At 38.9% G+C, this 21492-nt stretch overlaps 1 protein-coding gene across 1 annotated transcript in view; it reads right to left on the bottom strand.

Annotated features, from left to right (window-relative positions):
- Positions 1-780: 780 nt before the first annotated feature.
- Positions 781-21492, bottom strand: part of LOC122969104 (potassium/sodium hyperpolarization-activated cyclic nucleotide-gated channel 1) — a 73383-nt gene continuing 52671 nt past the window's right edge. Inside the window, exons 5-8 of the mRNA XM_044334697.1 lie at positions 21130-21276; positions 16857-17097; positions 10992-11156; positions 781-2140 (exon numbers count right to left, since the gene is read on the bottom strand). Of these exons, the coding sequence (XP_044190632.1) occupies positions 1014-2140; positions 10992-11156; positions 16857-17097; positions 21130-21276 (1680 nt within the window). The 3' untranslated portion in view covers positions 781-1013. The remainder of the gene's footprint in view (positions 2141-10991; positions 11157-16856; positions 17098-21129; positions 21277-21492) is intronic.

The raw sequence follows: 21492 nt of genomic DNA, 5'->3' as shown, positions 1-21492 counted from the left end.
CATCTGAAATTAGAAATAGAAAACAATAGCATCCATCCATATCTTTCTCCACACTCCATTCTCCTCTAAAAATCAACAAAGAAAGCAGCATTTCTATTATCTATTCCCTTTGGACCCATAACACTGTCATGGTTTGTATGTAAGCCTCTGTGGGGATATAGTGGCTCAACAGACTGTATTTTTGTTGCTGAGAGCAACATAACACTTGGTTACAGTGTTTGTTGATTTCTGAAATGAGGGTTCAGGAAATTGGTCTGAGATTAGTTTTTATGAGTGTGTGCTTTTTGAGATTATTTGTCGGTGTTGCTCACATTTATTATTCCACAGTGGTGTCTAAAGCTGCTTAATAGGAGAAGATAATTTTCCTCTTACTACATGGTAAAAAAAAAAAAAGAAAGAAAAAGAAAACGGAAAAAGAAATCATCATTGTCAGAATCCACAATTCATTCCAGTTAAAAAAAAAAAAAAAAAAAAACAGAAAGCAAAAAGCAAAAATAAATAAAAAAAACTTCATACACTGTATATAATTCTTTATATTTCTCAGAAAGGAAGACTCATGTTTATACTACAGCTTTTAAATTGCCATTGCCAAATATTGTAGTTGGATTTTACACACACGGTCACATGCACGCACTCACACACACACTCTCACATACCCATACATACAGCAGTGTATATATTAATATATATGTATATATATATATATATATATACATATACATACATATATACATATATATACATATATATGTATATATATATAATTAATATGGCGTAAAAGAAAAGAGAGATGTATCTGTATAATATACATTCTTAAGTTTAGGGAGACAATGTGTCTAAAATATAATACAAGGGCTTGTATGTACAGGATTTCTATGAGGTTATTTTAGAAGAAAATTGGAGAGAAACAAAAATGCTGAAGTTCCTCATTTGTATCTCTTTTGTTGTATCTCCATTTTTAAAAATGAATTGAAACATATTTAAGTTTAAAAAATGAAAAGGGAAAAATGGGATCATAAATTTGATGCAAAACGCATTTTGTCTTGGTCAGTCTCCGTACTGCTCAGCACAGAATCTCTCCTAGAACCGGGGGATTCCCTGTGCTGGGTTGAGGATGACGATGCTGCTGCCACTGCCGCCGCCGCTGCCGCTGCCGCCGCCGAGCGCACGGGAGGCAACGCTCCTGATGACATCTGGCGGAATAAATTGACCCGCTGGGGCACTGTGGTGCGGATACCACTCTGCAGATTCATCCCCTGCATTGCCGCCGCCGTTGGTGGCACGATGGAGGCCAGAGAGTCTCCTGAGGCTGGGTGCGCTCTGGGTCCCAGAGATGTGTCATGTGGCAGTGATGGTTGGGAGGCCGATAAGTGTCGGACATCTCGACTCAAGCTGCCCGACTGGAGAGCCTGCGCGCTCTTGTGGATGTCGCCTCGCTGAGGTGAAGGGACCTGCTGCTGCTGCTGCTGCTGCTGCTGAGGTGACTGTTGCTGCTGCTGCTGCTGCTGCTGTGTTGCAGAGCCTGCAGCTGCAGATGACACAGCTGGTTGCTGGGCAAGCTGTTGCTGTGTGGATAGAGATTGTTGGGCAATGGGCTGCTGGATAAGTGACAGCTGGGAGCCTGTGCGCGAGCCGTACTGGAAGCTCCGGCTCGCCAGAGGGGTCTGCACGGGTGGACTACACATGGCAGCCGTGAAGGACATGGGTGACATGATCGCTCCTTGCTGCTGGAGTGGGGTCTGTGGGTTGGTTGAGGAGGCATTCAGGTTGCCATGGGAAAGACTGGGAGCGGGGTAAATCCCCTGTGCTGCAGCAGCAGCAGCGGCAGCGGCCGGCAGCATGCGGGCAGCAGAGGCATTGGCAATAGCTGAAGCACTGTAGGTCATGGGAACAGAAGACTGCTGGAGCTGATTTATGCCAAAGGCAGCAGAAAAGGTCGGTTGGGCTGGTGAGTTAATGATGGAGTTTCCTGACATTGGTGTTGAGTTCATCCCGCTGACTGACTGCTTGCGGTCCACCATCATCACCATCTCCCTGTCCTGACGAATAATCTGCTTCAATATCTCGTTCTCCTGTGTGTTGAAAACGCCGGCGTTCAGATCCTTCTGGAACTTCTGCAGCAGCAAGGAGTTCTTCTTCCCTGTTGGGGAGCAGTCAGGAGAGGTGAGCACATACAGCCATGGCAAAGTTTGGTTGCACTAAACCACAGGAAAAGGGTAAGCTTCAGGACAGTAATGATAAAGATGCAGTTTGTAGGTTTCAGTAGGAAGACTTCCTAATGTAGCCACCACACATTCAAAGTATTCTAAAGACTTTGGCAGAGGGCGTTCATCTTCTTGATTCCAATATTAATTCACTAACCGCAATTTATTTAAAATCACTCCACTAATTTCAAGTGATAGATGTATTTCAAGTCTTTCAATCATACAAGCTGCATCTTTTCACGTCCACTAAGGTTTGTCAAATTGAATGTGAAGTGTGAAAGACATTGAATGGCAGTGACTATGGGAAATATAAGGTTTTAGAGGAGTGTGAAGGACATATAAGGAGACAAAGATTACTGAAAGTATGGTGTGATAGCGTAGACTGTGAAAGTGCTGATGTGGACAATGAAACACAGAAACAATACTGACGAGTCGTACCCACACATCATGATACTGGACAGTTTTATTTTTAGAAGACAAAAAGTCTAAAGTCTAAGGACTAATTTAAAGTCACATTCTATTTAAATCACAATAACAACTTGGCTAAAACACATCACAAGGACATTTAGAATAACCTTTTTTTTTATTTTTTAAATCTTATGAACAACGTGAAAATAAAAACAAGAAAACAAATAAACAAAAGTCTACTGCTAACACACTAACTTACCACCAGTGGTTATGGATTGTATATATAGTTAAACATTACATAAAACTGAACTCATCTTACCACAGAGTACTATTCAGAATGCCATACTATATTTATCACTAAAATTAGCATTTATTTCTGTAACTAGTTAAAAATACAGTTTTGTTATGCTTTTGTGAACCAATTTGGAAAATTAAACTATAAAAATGAAAAATACATCACTCCCTAAATAGTGTAAACAAACTGCTTTTAAAAAGTGCTGTTATTATGCACTCTAAAGGGCATTTTGAGCCCACAGGCCTAGAAATCTTTCCCAGCCTGTCACAAGTCATGGACCGTGATAATAAAGGCTTGACAGATGGCTTCTTTAGACACCAACCACTTTTGCGGCTTTGGGAGTTAGGATGTAAAACTGTGATAAAATGCCAAATAATACTAAGAGCATGAAAGACGTCTTGACTGGTCTTTGTTGAGAGACATGTCCCATTTGGCAGTATTAAGGATAAAGATCTATTTAACATCTTTAGTTTCAATGACTGCGGCCAAATGTTTTTAAAGGGTGTATTTCCTGTAATTACTGTTGACCTTGTGTATTGACAGGCTGTGAAGTGTTCTTTGTTGGTAAAGAAGACAGAGTGGACTTTAAGTGTGCTGAAGGCTTCAACCATATAGTCAATCAATCATTAAGGCCTGTCCTTGAGTGCAGAAGATTTCTCCACCTAGTTTACAGTTGAGTGGCATTTTCTGGATGACTTTATCCTCTCAAGGCTTCCAACAAGCCATGCATTCATCCACAAGACGGGACTCTCGTAACTCTAACAGTCCCAACCGAAAATGGATTAATGTGACGTCTGCAGCTATTTCTCAGAATCAAGTTCTCTGTTTGACGCTGTCAACTTTCACTGTCACTACAGGGTCGGGTAGATACAATTAGAGCTAATACTAGCACCAGATACTGACTAGATTCAGACTACTGTTAACTTACAAGGCTGCTTTCATTGCACTTTTAAAGGTGACAGGGTTAAACTCTGTAGATTGGAAGGACAACACATATATATTATTTCTCCAAACAGAACCTATCAGGGTCTGAATGGTTGCTGGTGTGGCAGCAAAATCTGAATACATCAACAAGGTAGTTCAAAACAAGCATATTGTTAGGTTTTCAGGGCACTCCGGGTGTTGCCCAGAGACAGGTGCAGAGCTACAGCACGGGGGTAATCAACTTAATCAAGTTTAACAGGACACTGCATCATTGTGGTTCATTTTAATGTGTACATATTATGTCTGCATTAGGCAGAAGAGTTCAATGAACATTACTCATACATACTGCACTGGCACAGGGGTTCAGTAGTGTATTATAGCGTGCCGCCTGTCTTATCTGTTGCTGTCCCAGCTAACCTTCTGAATTCCTCTCTGGCCTCTTCTTATTTCTCTCCTCCTCTAATCCCTATTTGATATCTTACTCTGTCTGTTGTACAGTTAAGGGTGTGCAAACAGTTATCAAAGACCATGACAGATTTTAAGGGCTATATAAGCTTACATGTAAGCAAATTATTTCACTTCTCATCTTCACCTACTGTAGAAAAGCCATCAGAAAGATCAATCAAAATGGCTGCAAAAATGTATTGTGCAGGTACTGTACAAGACAAAACATTTTAGTATACATCACAGTAATTGTCAGAGTCCTATTAAAGGAAACATATACTCACACTTAACATGTGAGCTTGATTTGTGCTCTGATACACACCTTGTTCATATGGATACACTGGCCTGCTCTGACCACTGAACTGAACTACCCCACACTTGTTTACAGTGCAAATCTCATAGTGGAGTGAGAAGCAAAAAGAAACTATGTAAAACCTGAGATATAGAAAATAGGCCGTATGTATATATATATATATATATATACATACGGCCTATTTTCTGTTCAAAATATTCTGTACTGCTTTCTAAGTGTTGCATCAACTGTTTTTCTGCAAGGACGATTTTTGAACACGTGTGCTAAATGAAGTTTACCTCATTTATAAACCTGGACAGAAAGACTGTAAAAATATTATTCCTAAAAAACAAAATGAAAACAAACAAACAAAAAACATAAACAAAATGTAAACATCAATCATGGGTAAAGAAAGGTTTCTTTTTATATATACAAAACTTATAAAATTGAAATAAAAATAGGTCAGCTATGGGTTGAATCACCATTTGAAAATAATACAATTACAGTATTACATTATTTATTTATTTCCTGGCACAATAGAGCATGTAGTTCAATTTACAAACTTCACCCCCCACCAATATGATTTTTTTTTTTTTAAAAAGTAAAAAGTAAAAGGTAATGAACCCATATCTGAAATCTGAAGAAAATTGTATAAATCTGAATAAAACAGTCTGAAAGTCAATTAATAACACCAAAACAAACAAAAGCAACAAAAAAAAAAACAGAAAAACAAAACACAAACATCGTAATGTTAATGAACAACATTTAAATAATCAACACTGTTTAGTAAAAAAGTAAAATACACACATTTTGAAAGACAAACCAAAGTTTCAAAGATTTATGGCTTTACAGAGAAACTACACATTTTTCACTCTGATTTATAATACAATCTCATTTCACTAGTAATCAGTAATAATCTGTGTCCTATTATGAATCACTGCAGGAAATGTTTCTTTATGTTTAGTTTCATTTAATACACCATAACCAAAGAGCACTTTTTTAGAGAGAACGTTTAAACTGGTCTAAATGTGTGTGAGAAAATAAATCTTAATGGATTAAATAAACTTTTTTAGTATGCAGTCAACATGAGAGTTGTGAGATAGTAGTTGTGTGTCTAAACACAGTTTTAAGCAAAAGATGAGATTTACTTTCTTATGATTAGTGTCAGTCAAGATTAAATCTTCTCCCAGATTATTTACACAAAAGACAAAAGTCATATTTCAAGTCAGACAATCAGAAACAAACTTTTTCTATCGGTGAAAACATGAATAAATAATGAAATGGGATTTCTGCATGTGACAAAAAGTGTACGTGGCATTGCATTAGTAAAGTTTTTACTAAGCTGCAGACATGATTTCATTTGTGAATGCACTTTGAACAAAAGATTCAAAGATTAAATAAAAATGTCACACCAACAGAGCTGAATATGTGTTCATAATCCGGTTGATTATTCTATGATTATAAATAAACATGGCATGTAACACTGAATGAGATATCTTTGTTTCCTTGATTGTCTTAGTTGTTGACATTTTGAATGTGTCCATCAAAACATCTGCAGGACTAGTGTGGGTGACTTGAGTTATGTGTCACTGATGCAGGAATTGAACACTTAATGTAACCTTGTGCAAGAGGACAAGCTCTTGGAGGATGAGATTTGAGACCGGATCCATTTAGCAAGCCTCTAGGTCAATTTCTCAGGCTGTTCGAATGTTGGAATTGGAATAAAGTGTTTACCTGATGCCTACTCGTCGGCCAGGACACTCTTGAAAACGAGATGTGCTCGTCTCAAGACGGACTCCTGGTCAAATAATTTTTAGATAGATAAAAGATAATGTCAAATGTGCAACACGGTTATTGGTTTCAAAGCATGGTTACTTTTTTTTTCTTTCCTTTTTAGAGCAAGACAAGCATGTAACCAAATGCAGTTCATATATAAAAACGATACAACCATCACGGATCATGACAAAGTATCTTCCCTTGTATGAGACAAAACCCCCTTCATGGTTAGTCTGACAGGATGGATCGAATCTATACCGCTCTGAAAAGTGTCAGTCAGAGTGGTTAGCTTTCGTTTTCCTATTTACAGCTAGCTATAGCTGTAAGCTAACTCAGCTGATGGCTCTCATAAAAAGGGCAAATGCAGATTATTCTTGAGATCAAAGGGCATATGTTATGAAGGGCACAGAGTGACAACAAATTCATACACTTCACTACAGGACAAATACAGATTGTGTGTGTGTTATTTTTTAAATAATATACTAATCCAAAAAATGCAACCCTGTCTCCTTTGAATTACGTTCATATGCAACAAACTTGCAACTTGTTGTTAGTGTCAGGTGCCCATGCAGTGTGGTGGAAGTACAAAGACAGAGATGGAGTTTGTGCTCTGTGTCAAATAACGTAAAAAGATAAAAATATAGTGAACATTTAGCAGATACTTTTAATATTAACTTCGCATGAATTTGAGTGTGAACATTTTGTGTTTTTTTTGTGTGATATTTTTGATACAATCCAACATTATGTTTCTGCCCAAAAAATGTTGCATATGATTGTAACTTTGAGGAGAAAAGGTTGTCTCATGATGTGACACACATCTGTTATTGTATTCTGATTGACTTGATAAGGTGGACTTATTCCAAATCTATTGTTTATTGCTTGTTGCTGACTTGCCTGACGCTACAGTATTTCAATAGTCAACAATTGGGTTGCAAAGCAATTCTATATTGATGTGCCTGTGTCAGGCAAAAGAATACACAAATACAAAGCCATGACAAAGAAAAACAACAATAACAGATAGAAAGGTAGATACAGACTGGAAGCTTAACCACTGATATAAGACAACATTGGCACACTGTAATTATGCAAACTCAACTTAAAATTTGTATACAAGTGATTGTTGTTCTGTGGTTAATATGATAGGGCCAAAAAATTTGCTGACAAGGTGACTTAACTGGTAAAGCCAGTTGTAACACAGTGAAAAGATGTGGCTAATTTATTATGATGAACTGTTGGGTTGTCCATTTACTGTAGCAGCCATAAAAGATAATGAGATGAACCATTAATAATTTCAAAATCCAGATCATGAACTAACCTGAACTTCATATATTAAATTCACTTGACACCAAAGCGCTGTTTTATGATGAATATAACTCCAAACTGTACCCTATGTGATTTTAATCAAATGGGGACATTTTTACTGGGAGTGGCCATCAGTTAGAAGTTTATGGGAATAAATAACAAAAGGTCTCTCTCAAACACTTCGGGGCAGCATTTTAACAATACTCAAATACAGCTGTCAGCATGAACTGTTGCTACCACCGCATACTCTTTCTATTCATCAGTGGAATCACTCTTTAATAGAGATTTTATCTATGGAGCTCTCTGTTGCTAGGGTGAACGGGGGCAGGCCAGGTTATGCTCGAGGCTAGGAAGGAGGTACTCAGTTAGAACTATGATATACATTTTTATTCTTACTTTGTTTCTTTATTTACTTTGCAACATACTCTTAAGAAATATCCTTCATGTATAGTGGAATTCAGAGAAAGACCCACGTGGACAGGGTAGGTCAGGGTTAAGGAGCGATCAAAGGTGCAGGTGTATGCTTTCTGTTACTTTTCTGTATCTTTTACTGTCTTAGTCATAATGTCATGGCTGTATTGCAACCAAAACGGTAAGTTATGAATTCATGAAGAGAAGGGTAAAAAAGTATATATTTCCTTTGTCTTATAATTTCCTGTTTTACTTATTTACCTGTCTATCAATGCCTTGGTATACCTATATGATATATTATTGACAGATGTTACTTGTTGATGTACACCTGCAAACCTTGTGGAAAATAAAATAAATAAAAAATCTGGTAAAAATAAATAAATAATTTCAAGAGTGGAAACTCCAATCCCTGTTAATAAGATATACTAACCATAAAATTAATAAGTGATTGCTATATTTGTGTGTCACAAAGGAGCATTTTGTAAAACAGCAGGACTGCAGGGCAAATTAAATTTTTATCACCATCTTACTTTGAGAGCATCCACCCGCACTGCCAAAATAAATAAATAAAAAGGCTACTTTTGATAAATTAGCTTCATTGTCTTCATGGTGGTGTTGGTATTGATGATTTTCCCTGTTTGCCCAAAACAGGGAAAGAGGTGCAATGCACTTGTCAAATTTTTACACTGTCGTCAGAATATTCATTGCACACCAACATTGCCACATAAATTGTGGTGGAAAGGTAGCAGCTTTACTGATTAAATGTGGCAGTTTACTGCCATCAAACAGTGTACAATAGCTGAGCTACAAATGAGGCAATAGCCTACTATAAGAATTAGTGGGTGCTGGTCACATATGTTCATTTTGAATCTGCACCTGCCTCTTTCAAGTTCAAAACAATTGTAAATTTATTTTCAACTAAAACAGGGATTGAGTAGGATTTTGAAAATACTACAGCTTAAAATGTACTTGTGATAACATGTTGATAAAAAATACTCATTTTACACAGACTATTTAGTATTTATATTATTATATAAATTACTTTTATTGATTGAATGTAACACTGACATGTGCAAATGAAATGTAGGATAACATAATACTACATTTTACTCTCCAGGATACATATTGTCAACATTTTTATCAATAAGCCTGACTGAGGGCAGACGGCAGAGAGGAAAGTAGACAAATGGATACATGAGAGTGGTGTGCTGCGGTTCAGAGCAACTTCTCGTTGAGACCATGATGGACAATGAATGCATCCCTAAAGTATTTTGGTTTAGTTTCTGTCTCCGTCTATTTGTCAAACTAAATGAACTGAAACCAACGGTGAGCTCAATGCATGGTAGGCAGTATGAGAAAAGGGCGCAAGGCCCGCCTCAAACCATCCAGGCAAGTGAGCAACACTTTCCTAGAGCAGAGAAAAGAAATTTAGAGAAAAGCGATCTAAAAATCTGTGACGTCATGACAATGTAAAGTATATGGGCAGAGCGGAAACTCGCGGGAAGGGTCACTGGGGGAAACACCACTGCACATATTCAGTGGGCCACACAACGCGGAAGCAAACCTGGAAGCTAGAAACTTTTTTTGGTGTATGTGTCAGCCGGGCAGTTTTTTTGGATCCATGGATACATCCATGGTTTTGAAGCCTCAAGTTTGGCATTTTGACTGTCGCCATCTTGGATTTTTGGAGCCAATAAGAAGTTGAATCTGGTGTTATGCCATGGTTATGTTACCTAACCATCATTGTGTATTGGTTAATAAACTGCAGGTTTAAGGCACTTCTGCAATGGCTTCACTTTCCAAACGTGGAACTAACCGCTTGGTTGTGGCCTGTTAGTAACTGGTACAGGCATAAGACGTAGTGGTATTTAAATCCCCTCGACTTAACAGCAAACATTCAAGCAGAACTTCTTGTGTCGGGTTAATGAAGGGTTGTAAAAGTATAATTTCAAAAGATAAGTATTTCTAATGCAGCAAAATATAAACAAAGATAAAGACATGTGTACCTTCTACTTCAGTTAGTTGAATAAACCTTTTTTTTTTATAATACTTTAATATTTTCTACAGGTTTAATGTTTAACCAAAGTATTGGAGCAGACAGAACATAATCTAGAAAAGAAGTTGGAGAATGTGAAACATTAGGGTCAATGCAACCAATTATTGCCCTGTTTGTAATTCATACATGTGCCCCTTTTTAATCTGTAACAAATATGTTTCTGAACCATTATCATTTATTTTCTTTCAACTATAATCTGTCATGACTAATTTCTTTTATATATGTTGCTCAATCAGAGAATAAAGAATAAGGAACCATTGTTGATGATGAGGGTATACAGTAGCTGATTGAAACTACACGGGTCCTGCCTGTTGGCAAACTGGGCTGGACCTGATGGATGTGGGGACCTGAAGCGACTTCCAGATGTCACCTGGCCCTGCTCTGTTTCTTTTTTTACAGGGTTTGTGTCTGGTTGATTTTGAGAACTCTGATATGGGGTGGGGTGCTGCTCATACCCAGGAGTGCAGATGAGTGGAAAGAGGGCCAGACACACATGCATGTTAGGTTAGCTTCCATCCACTCGCTGGCGTCCAGTGGGGGGTCAACACCAAACCAACGAGGGGGCGACCTGACTCCCTCCCGGACAGCGACATGCACTGCCTTCCAGTTAATCCAACCACAAAACGCTACTTTGGTTCTTTAGAAGGATTAATGCTGGTTACAACAAATGTTCTTTCTGGTTACTTAAGACAAAGAAAGATGTGAGGAAAAAAAAAAACGATTGCATACAGGTCATGCAGCACAAGATGGCAGACACAATGCTTTTATGAAGAAAGAAGGCAAACAAATACTGATAAGACAAGACAACAAGGCACGATGACAGGCAAGAGATTCGACCAATCAGACAGGACAGGAGGATTAGATGTAGGCAGGTCTTACCTATGCGGTCCAATCGGTCAATGGCAACAGTTTCAAAAGCACGTCGCATCATGGGGTACTCTTCCAGCACCTCATTGAAATGGTCAACAGAGAGAGAGAAGAGTCGGCAGTAGGTGTCTGCTCGCACGCTGGCTGTTCGCCTGCCCTTAGTGAGCAGACAGATCTCTGTATGACAGAAACACAGGGAGACAAAGATAAAACAAGGTTTGAGAGAGTAAAAAATTCAGACGTGAAAAAAGTGAGACAGAAGAGGAGAGTGCAGCGGGACATAAAGGAAATCCTCTCCGTAATTACAGTACAGATTACCATATAGATGAACCTTGAGTGTAAAGGTACAGAAGCAGGAGCTAATGTGAATGTAAATAAAATGAGAAGCCCATCAGCGGTGCTGTCACTTGCATTATACTAAGATAATTCATCATCCTGCAGAGAGCTAATGGTCACATAATGCGATACAGTAGTCAGCTTTACAAAAACAAAACCCGTCAAGCATGACTGCATTGCTGCATCAGTGCACTGCATCAGTTCTCAAATGTAATGTATAACTAAACAGGGATTTTGTTTCATAGCAAACTGTATTCTTTTTCAGTCACTGTGGTTACTGACATGAAGAGAATGGACTGCTTTCTGTGGCCTTCAGAACAATAAAACAGCATCAAAAACTAACCTTGTAGCCTCCCTCACATCAGGTACTGTAATAACATGGCATCTTAATTCTGTTTTTTTCTCTTATCTCTAAAATTAAATGCAATAGCATATTTTCTCTTTAAGGTGCCTATTTGTGCTAATTCAAGTGCTAAAATCTTTCGAACGGTAGTTAGGTGATTGCAAACTGAACTCCTGCAGTGAGAAAAAGGTCAGGCTTTCAATTCTGTCTAAAGTAACAGGACCTCAAATTTTCACTTCTGATGACAATAACATCAGACTAAAATCCAGTATCTTGCTATGATACAATGATTAGACAGGATGTTCCATGTAAGGAGATGGAATATTAGCCGCTGGTGAAGACAGTTCAAACCAAGCTAGACTTTCTCACCATAGCATCTTATTTAGCTAGCAAAAAATAGATGAACATATGTGCTAGATAATGTGTGATGCTAACACCTGACATTCAGCAGGTCCTATTTCCTCAGTGTGTGCACGAATTAGTGACAGATGGCAGAAAATGCACAGTCCTATATATGTCCACACCCTGTTCATTCATCCTTTTGTACCTCTTCCATTTTTCTCCTCTCTGATTTTTAACTGTACATTAAAGGATATGACCGGTGCTTTTCTATATATTTCTTATTGGCAACAAATTTGGAGCTGTTTCTAAACAAACTAACATGCCCAAAGTCTTCGTAATGAAGGAACATGTCACCTAGTGCAAAGGTGTGGTTCATTGATGTCTTTTTAATAGTTTTTGGACAACAATGGAGGTCTACGGCACCGAGGAATAAGATTTATCAGGCTTTCTATATACACACACACAATACTTGTAAGTAGGGTCAATTCATTGTTGGTATCTGCACATGAGATTTGTTGACAATATGAAAAATGTAGAAAATCACCAGCCATATCCTTTAAGCATGTGTAAAACAGTACCCAGAATTTAAGCACCGACTTCCCTGGGTTTCTGTTCTATCCTCTGTTCAAACCCCAACACCTCTCAACCCCCATCCACATTTGTTCTTCTGTCCAATCAACGGCACAACCTCCATCTTCATTACATCTTTAAATACTAACTTGTTGTGGTGTGATCTCTCCTGGCTATGACAGGAGTTGTCATGAAAATAGAGCACAGAGTGTGCAAAATGTGAGAGCAACACTCTCAAGCTGTAGGTGTGAATAAGGTGTTTGCTGTTATAATGGAAAAGCTGCATTTAAGTGGTACCTCTGTTAACACAAGACACACAGAGAAAAAGAGAGAGAAAGAAAAACCTGGATCTTGTAAAATGTAATTTCACAAAGGGGGAGAAACAAAAGCAAAAAGAAAAGACAGACAGTGAGTGGTTGGTCTGTGTTATTAAAAACCGACTGTACCACTAGCAAGCATACATTACATGCTGTGCGGCTGAGTTAAACGTTTTATTTGACAGTGAGAGACCAGTGGCTCGGATTAAGAAAGATGGGTTAAGTTGGCTGGGTGGGCGATTCTTCCCAAATTACTACCTGCCATGGCAGTAAATTTTAACTTATGCCATATACAACTTTAAACAATGTTATAGATAAAATAAGTTATTCTCCCACAAGCACCAGAGGCTTATAATTACTGCCTTTTCAATTCATATTGGAAACATTAACAACCAGTACAATCAAATTATTAGTTAGAATATAGTGCCAAGGTAAACTGTGTTGCATTTGCTGCATCTCAAAATGTATCACTAGGTATAATTGTACCTGACAAGTAGAAATAATGTTACCTGATAGCTGTGCAGTGATTGCTGGGATGATGCACATAAACTTCTTTTTTGCTTTCCTCTATCAGAATAGCAGAATAGCACACAGAGCTCAAGTTGAGAACAACTGTTTGAGAACGTCAAAACACTACCCTGATACTGAGCTGACATAGAGCACAAAAGTCTGTATGTTTAGGCTGTGCTTACATCCACTCTCATAACACTACATACATACATCGAATACACATATACATCAAAATATTAAGCTACACTCCCGCTTTCTCTAAAAGTGCCAATATCCAAGCGTCACTACTCAAATGGCCTGCTGTATAAATCACTGAATGAGGTCAGCCACGTATTCAATAAATACAAAGTGAGACAGATCAATCAATTTGTTCCTAATGACTTCATATAATTGTTTTCTGGTTCTGTTTTAATTAGTGCCTTTTATACCAATGTATTGGGGTCCTGGGGGACCTAGAGGCTCTCTGTCAGTCATTTTGAAAGAGACAGACACAGATGCAGCAGAAACAGATTTCCTTATGTGCTTTGACGACAACATTGTGTTAAGTTACCGCCAATGCAAACCCAACATTTCCTGGTTTACTGCTTCATATTAAAAGCTTTTAAATGACTTAATAATGGGAGACTTTAATCATCAAGAATTTACAGGAAATTAAACATGTTCCTCACCAAATTAGCAGAGCTTTATTAGTGGCACCAAAAACCAGTCAACACAACAACATATGGAGAAATATGTCAGAGAGAAATAGCCACAGTGATGATGATGTTTGATGAAGATCTGCAGACAACCAACACACCTCCAACAAGTAAACAACTTATTTTACTTTGCCTCGCTGTGTAGTGGAAAAATACTCACAGCGTGAATAAAATGCTGTCTACTCCAGGTCTGGAGTAGACAGACATTTATAACTATTTCTAAGGGAAATATTAGCCTTGTCAACTAAAGGGCCTTTGTGTGTACATATGAGTTTCAAGATGTGTGTCTGTGTGCGGGGCAAGGCCCTGTTAACACTTCACATGATGCAGTTTGACACGTGCCCGTTGCCTTGTCACAAAGCATCACCGTTGACCCCAGGAGCATTGTGCATAATTTGCCATCACTTCAGGTGTCACATACTCTCATGGCAACCACCTCCTCTTCCCTTTCCCCACACCATGGCTGGGACAAGGAGGGGACTAGGAGAGGGAGTTTCACATGACTAAGACATTCAAGCCCAAAAGGGATTTTCATCCACTGTCTGTCATTGTCCTAACATTATTCTCTATTAGTCCACTAGCCTCAGAGTGACTTCACTATAGAGCTCTGCTGTACCAATATGTAATCCCACTTGCGGAGGCCCAGGAGTGATTACTGTGATACCTTTTTAACATGCTGGTATGGCATTGACCATGGTGGGGGTGCTTTGTGACCTACTGTCCTCATAGATGTCCTGCTCATTACTATGCTAATAGTTTCCTGTGGCTGGGACCAGTTTTGTTACTTGCTCTCCCTCCCTGTTTCTGTCTCAGTGCCCCTCACTGCTCTCTCATTCTAGCCGCGGTTTGGCCTGGTTGTAAGGGGAGTGTGAATCATCGGAGAAATGGGGTAAGAGTGTGGTGCTTGGCACAGCCAGCTGCTCCCAACTCAGGGCTCATCTACTAATGCCATACAAACTGGTAAAAAATACCAACATGCCTCAACACATTTCCTGGATTTATAAATGTGGTCTCCAGAGGTCAGTTTTCAGAGGAACAGTTTAAGGTTCCTTTTAGCTTTTAGCTATTTCCTTCAGTGAACAGCCTAACAGTTTATCTCCTGCAGAAAGCCTAGCAATTTGACCAGTTTGCATTCATTTCAGTCTCTTGCTATGATACAGCTGAAATGAACTCAATTAATTGAATTATCAATCAACAGAAAATCAGTAAGCAACTATTTTGATAATCAATTAATTGTATTGAATCATTTTTTTGCATTTCTTGTTTTCTTTATTTTGCATTACATAAGAGTTAACTCTTGTTTTTTGCATGTTTACTCCAGTCTGTACATTTCACCAAAAATACAACCAGGAGATTTGTAAGTTTTAGCTTCCAAAAAGGCTTAATTTTTGTATGTGGCTTGTTAAAAGACTTAATAGGCAAAGGCAGTATGGTTGTTACCAACTCAAGATACCAAATAGTTGAATTTAAATGATGTTAGATGAGCTTAAAACTATCAAAATATAGAAATTCACATCATTCTTTGGTTGTCTTAGAGCTATCATAATTACTTTTTATCTTCTAACTGGAAACAATAGCCAGTTAAACTGCTGTGGTTTCTTTTCTTTTCTTGATACAGTTTGATAAATGTACTAATACTTGCTGCCATTAAGATCGCCTTGTCAAAGCCTTACTGGCTGAAGGTTTTATCCTGACATTTTAGTTCACTTTCTTAAACAAGATCTACTTGTTCTGTGCAACAATGATTCTTTAGCAGAATATATAAGAGCTACAACCCCAGAGGATGAATTGTTTGAATGATATGTAGCTTACTGCTGCACTGCAACTGCCACATATCTTACTACATGACATGTCCACTCTGTGCAGAATTTAAGATGCCCCCCACCTTTACAGCTGTGCACGCTGACGAGAGAGTGTATGACAGCAATCCTGTGGTTTGCACAAACAGTAAAAAAAGATGACTACTTCTTTTTTTGATTCACTGCCTTCCTTAACTCGCCTGTGAGACATGAGCTACATGCAGCAGACACACCAAAGTGAAGGTATTCTTAGAATCCTCAGCCTCCTTCCATTGTGGGGATGAACTCATGAGATAAAATATGCACGAACTTCTAAAATAGGAAACTTTGCTTTCACATAGACACGACACTGTCCGCCTGCAGATTTTGTCAGAGTAAACAACGTGCAATGAAATTACATTTGACATTTAAAAAATTAATATCCATAATGTTATGAAGAGGGAATGGGAACCGTGCCGAGCGAAATAGAGAGAGAGAGAGAGGGAGACAGAGAATGAAAGCACAGCAGAGAACAGAACGAGGGAATTGCTCCTGATTTGCCAAATATGTGCAGCGGGAACGTATGGAGGGGGGAGAAGAGTTCATGCGTGTGTGTGTGCATGAGGGTGGGGGAGGAACCTCTGTGTGTCCTAAGGGATGCCTGATCCACGCCTTGGCCTACTCCAACAACCAGATGAGAGGTTATGTAACTGCAGAAGCTGACTAACGTCCAACACTGGTTAATGAGAATCTACAATAACTTAACTTCAAACAGCATCAAACGCAAGACCTCAGGCAAAGCTCATGTCTCAATATATAACTGTATTAACATTGGAATGCATGTGTGACTCTGATTATGGTGTTCTTGCATAGCAGTATATACATATATAATTCATGTTTGTGCATTTATGTGAACATGTCTGAAAAAACAACAACAAAAAAGCAAAAATTAAAGCAAATTTAAATTGTAATGTTTTTGCTTTTACCTCCAAAGTAGGATCCGTCAGTCAGCTTCATCTCCTTGTTGAACTTGGTGATGACACTTGCAACACCATGCTGAATGAAGTACATCTTCTTCCCGACCGTGCCTTCTCGGATGATGTAGTCGTTGGGCTGAAAGACCTCAAACTTCAACTTGCTCAGCATCCCCGTCACAAAGTTGGGGTCTGCGTTGGCAAACAGAGGCATGGTGGCCACAAGCTTACGGCAATTGAAGTTGACAATTTCCTGGTGGAGGAAAAAAGCAAAGTGTCGGTCAAACAAATGAGATCATGGGAGGAATCGTTTCCATAAATAATTCAGTCATTTTCACCTACAACGTGAAAAATGAGCATCAGTTAGGTACCGTCTGACACAAAACATCACCACAAATCTCTGCTGCTTTCATCTGTGAGCACAAATGAATTGAATGCATATTGCTGCTTTATCCCTAATACTTTTAAGCACTTCCCATCACTCCTGAGAAGAAACTTTTTGGCACTCTAGTCAGATCCTGATGAGTTTGCCCTCTGGTGCCGGCAGCAGGCCATCTCTCTGGTCTCATCCTGTCCCCTCAGACCCAGCAGGAGATTAGGAGCTTGTTTTCTGTTTACCCACACATCTCTGTTGCTGTGCAGATGGAAAGCCGGGGCACTTGGCATCTGCGGTGGTGTGTTGTTGACTCCCCCATGAGGGATAGCTTCTCTTCCAGTGACAACAGGACATTAACAGAGAGATAACCAATCTCTGGGATGCTCGCTAGCTAGATGAGGGCTACGCAAAGAGATGTTAGCTCAGCCTCAGATGCCTGTGTCAGCTAATGCCACGGGCTCTGACCTCAATCATGCACCAGAACTAATGAATAAGATAGTAAGCAGTTTTCATGCCCAGCCAGGAGTTCTCTTGGGGAAACAATCTTTGGCTATGCCTATTTAAAGATTTGTCATATGGTGGAGAAAAAGAGGAAGCGAAACAGAGGCAAGGAAAGGGTAATAGGGTGAGACAGGACAACAGTCTGGCTATTATGTTATTCAAAGTCTTCTGCATGCATACGGTAGACCATCAACTACAAACTGCATATATATTTACATTATTGCAAACCCTTTTCCATTTCCAACATTTTATGCAGACATATTTTCTTTATTCGTTTTAAAACAGTATGAAAATCAAGCTGCAGAAATGCTTTACTTACCTGAGGCAATCCATCACAATGAGCCTATTGTGATTTTAATAATTCTCTCAAAGTCACTCTGTCATTGTGAGATAATACAGTTGCAAGCAGGGGAAGTTTGGAAAACACTCCCTGTTGGTGTATTAACAGACACTCCAACCAATACAAAAAGCAAATATTTTAATGCAAGAAACAACCACGTTTTCATGATACTTTTCATGGTATTCATGACTTTCTGATACCAGAGCTTATCAATGAAATGCTTTTGGCAGCTAACAATCAATTATCGGATGTCCTTGTCCTTGAAAGCTACACCAAGGAGAGGTTTTAAAGTGGTTTCTGTCCACAGCTGCAGTGTTCATTGTGATGGATTACCTACCTCAAACAAGTTTGAATTCTCTGCAAGTTGATTTTTCTAGCATACCAAAATGAAAACAAGCCAGTACAGGGTTCTTCGAAGGGATTTATACTGATATATACTAGTATAGCATAGTTCTTCAATATTAGATCAATTCTGCCGTTGTCCATATCTGCACACCAGGGTGGTTAATGAAACGCTGAAGGCTTAGCTGTAAGCATCATTACCTTTGACCAACTCAACTCCTCACCAAACCCACAGCTGTTTTATCCACTAAAACAGGGTTGTCATGCAAATCCCAGGTAGTCATAATTGCTTGAGCCAACAGCAGCTTAAATCTTGTGATAAATGATATGCCAGAATCAGTTAGAATACACTTGGGCTGATTTCATGGCCCTCCTTTGGCCCAAAGATAGTTTGAGTGCTGCCAAGTGAAGCCGATTCTTATCCCAAATTGACCTAAGTCGTCACCCCAAAATTGTGTCGGAACACAACATGTCGACACTCAGTGGCAATCAGCCCGACTGTCTCGGATAGTTTTCCTGGAATGGGTCTAGCTTCACTGATGTTAGGCTGCTTTACAGCTACATTAATTGATTTCTGGCTGCTCAGTGGCAAGGAACTAAGGATACATTATAGGGATACAGTGATTGAAAAACAAATCCCACTGCTTTCTTCTCTTTATCTTTCAAATGAAAACTTATGGCCACTTTACAACAAAAGCCAAGTAGGCTGAGCTTTGCCAAACACTTTAATGCTGGATAAAATATATTCTACCCTCTTTGACCGCAGAAAAAGTACCATTAGTTGTGCCACTCAAACCAAGACATATCTAATTGTGTAAAATGTGATTTAATATTTATTTGTAAAGGGTGCTGTTGCTTTTAATCTAATATGACTGAAATAGGAATTGGCAAAAACAAGCTAATTTATAAAGCTGGCACTGGAACGGGCTTGATGGTTGGCATCGGTTATGAAGCTAAAAGAGGGGTCTAAGAACAGAGGAGGTGAGGGATGCAGTGGCGGCTCAAAGTGGTAAAGTAAAGCTTTTAGTCACTGTGACACAGCAATTTAGGAAGCTAAAACCTGACAATAACATCATCTGAAAAGGGACATCAGCACTGTACAGTATAGATGCTTTCTTTCACACTCATTTTACATAAAGTAAAGAAGTGTACTGTTCTGACAATGTCCTAAAGCATTTTTACTGTGTTTCTAAAAAATATAGCAAAATGAGATAATAAGACATCCTCTTATTGTAGTAACTATGGATGTATTACTCAATCAATCCTCAAGTGACCTAATTCTGTGATGGATGATCAGCGAAAAGCCTTCATTTTTAGAGACAGAGTGTAACAGGCTGCAAACCTGACATGGGTGAAATCAGTCCATTACACTCCATAGTTACTACTAGTAGTAGCAGTGACGAGATTAAAAAAAAGTTATGTGGTTTGCTTCACTAACTCAGTTTGTCAAAAAGACTGAAAAAGGGAAAAAAAAGTGCCAGGAGACATGGAGGAAAAATAGCAAAACTAAAGGTTCCTGAATTAACCTGCATTACCATGCTGGAATAATGTAATTAAGCACTATCTCATGCAAATTACAACCCTGTGGAATACATCTTTTTTTTTGCAGAAACTATAGCTGCCTTACTGTTTTAAAAAATAATTGACAGTAATACATTGTGTAAATGAGCAACCTGCTTCCTCTACCTTCTCTAGAAAGAGGGGGCTGTTAAAATAAACCATTTCTGACACATCTTAAGAACTGTTTTATTAGTGAAATGCCAGTGTAAGCTAGTTTATGCAGTCTGTTTTGCTTTGGTGTTTGTTTTTACTTTTCAGTCCCATGGGCTTAGCTTTCATTGTGCGACACTGTCTCTATGCAGATTTTCACTTTGCTAGCTAAGCCTGTAGGATTTTCTGTGTTGTTAGTCATACCTTTTAAATCCCTGCACCTCCCCGTGAGTCTCTGGGACCGCGCCTCAGCATGCGACTCCGCAAGGTGACTTAATGTGGCTACATGAGAGATGGTCATGATTTCTATGCTTGCTTTGCCCCTTTCCCATATCCCTCTGCATAATTACCCGTGTAATCTGCTGATATGAGGTCAGCCAAGAACTTTAAAACTGATCATTGACTTCACAATAGATTTCAATATTCCTTCTAATGATCTCTCTTTGTGAATAATATACAGTACAATCAGTTGATGCTTGAGTTCTATGTATCTGTGCTACACTGATATCTTCAGATGTATTATTCCAATATTCCAATGTCATTATATATTGGAAATAAAAGAGCACATTTTTCAACCATTCTTGAACTGAAGTGAGGTGCAGGTAATGTTTCTGTTCAGAATGTTTTCTTATCTTAATGGATGCTCAGCCTGGGTGCACCCAGGATGCTGAGGAGAATCTGTTTTGCTGTTTTTCTCCTTGACCTTGGAAGATGAGATGACAGTTGCATTTAAAGGTGCCAAATGAAGATTCACTCCTCATTTTGGAGGAATGAATGCTTTATGTTCCCAAACCAAAGTCGCTGTGTGACACCTACCTGTCAAGTTTTTTTTTTTGTCAAGTGTATTTTTTACCTGTTCCAAAAATAAAACTAAAGCCTTCAAAAAGAAACTCTGAGTCTCAGAAGATTTATAAATGTTACTTAAGTGAAGCCTCTGTAGTGCAGCATGGGCAGGAGCTTCTGAGAGAACCAATGCTTAAATTGATTTTAAGGTCTTCAGAGAGAAGATGTCTCACCTCTTTGAGCGGGTCGTTGAGTTCACTCAGGATGTTGTCCTCATCAAAGATTTTGCCTTGGTAGCGATGCTCGTAGTAGTCATGTATTTTCTGTCTCATGTCTGCCGGAAGCTTGTGGAAGGACATGTATTGCTCCACTTGCTTGTACTGGGGAGGTAAAGAAAGTAGATGGATATCAGTGCAAATAGAGTTGAAGTATTAAAGGTTCTATATGTAAGAAGCAGAAATTCCCTCTCATTAGTGACACTGGTGGCCATTAAGTGAGCTGCAGTCAGCATCCTGTTGCTCGCGCGCGTGCTCGCACTCATCGTCAGTACGAGCAAGCAGCGCACGAGATGACTGCAGGTGATGTCTTTTTCCTCA

This window comes from Thunnus albacares, chromosome 18 (assembly GCF_914725855.1).
Source record: "Thunnus albacares chromosome 18, fThuAlb1.1, whole genome shotgun sequence".
In the NCBI taxonomy this organism is placed as follows: domain Eukaryota; kingdom Metazoa; phylum Chordata; class Actinopteri; order Scombriformes; family Scombridae; genus Thunnus; species Thunnus albacares.
Note: the sequence above shows the minus strand (reverse complement) of the source record. Positions and strands in the feature narration are given on the sequence as shown.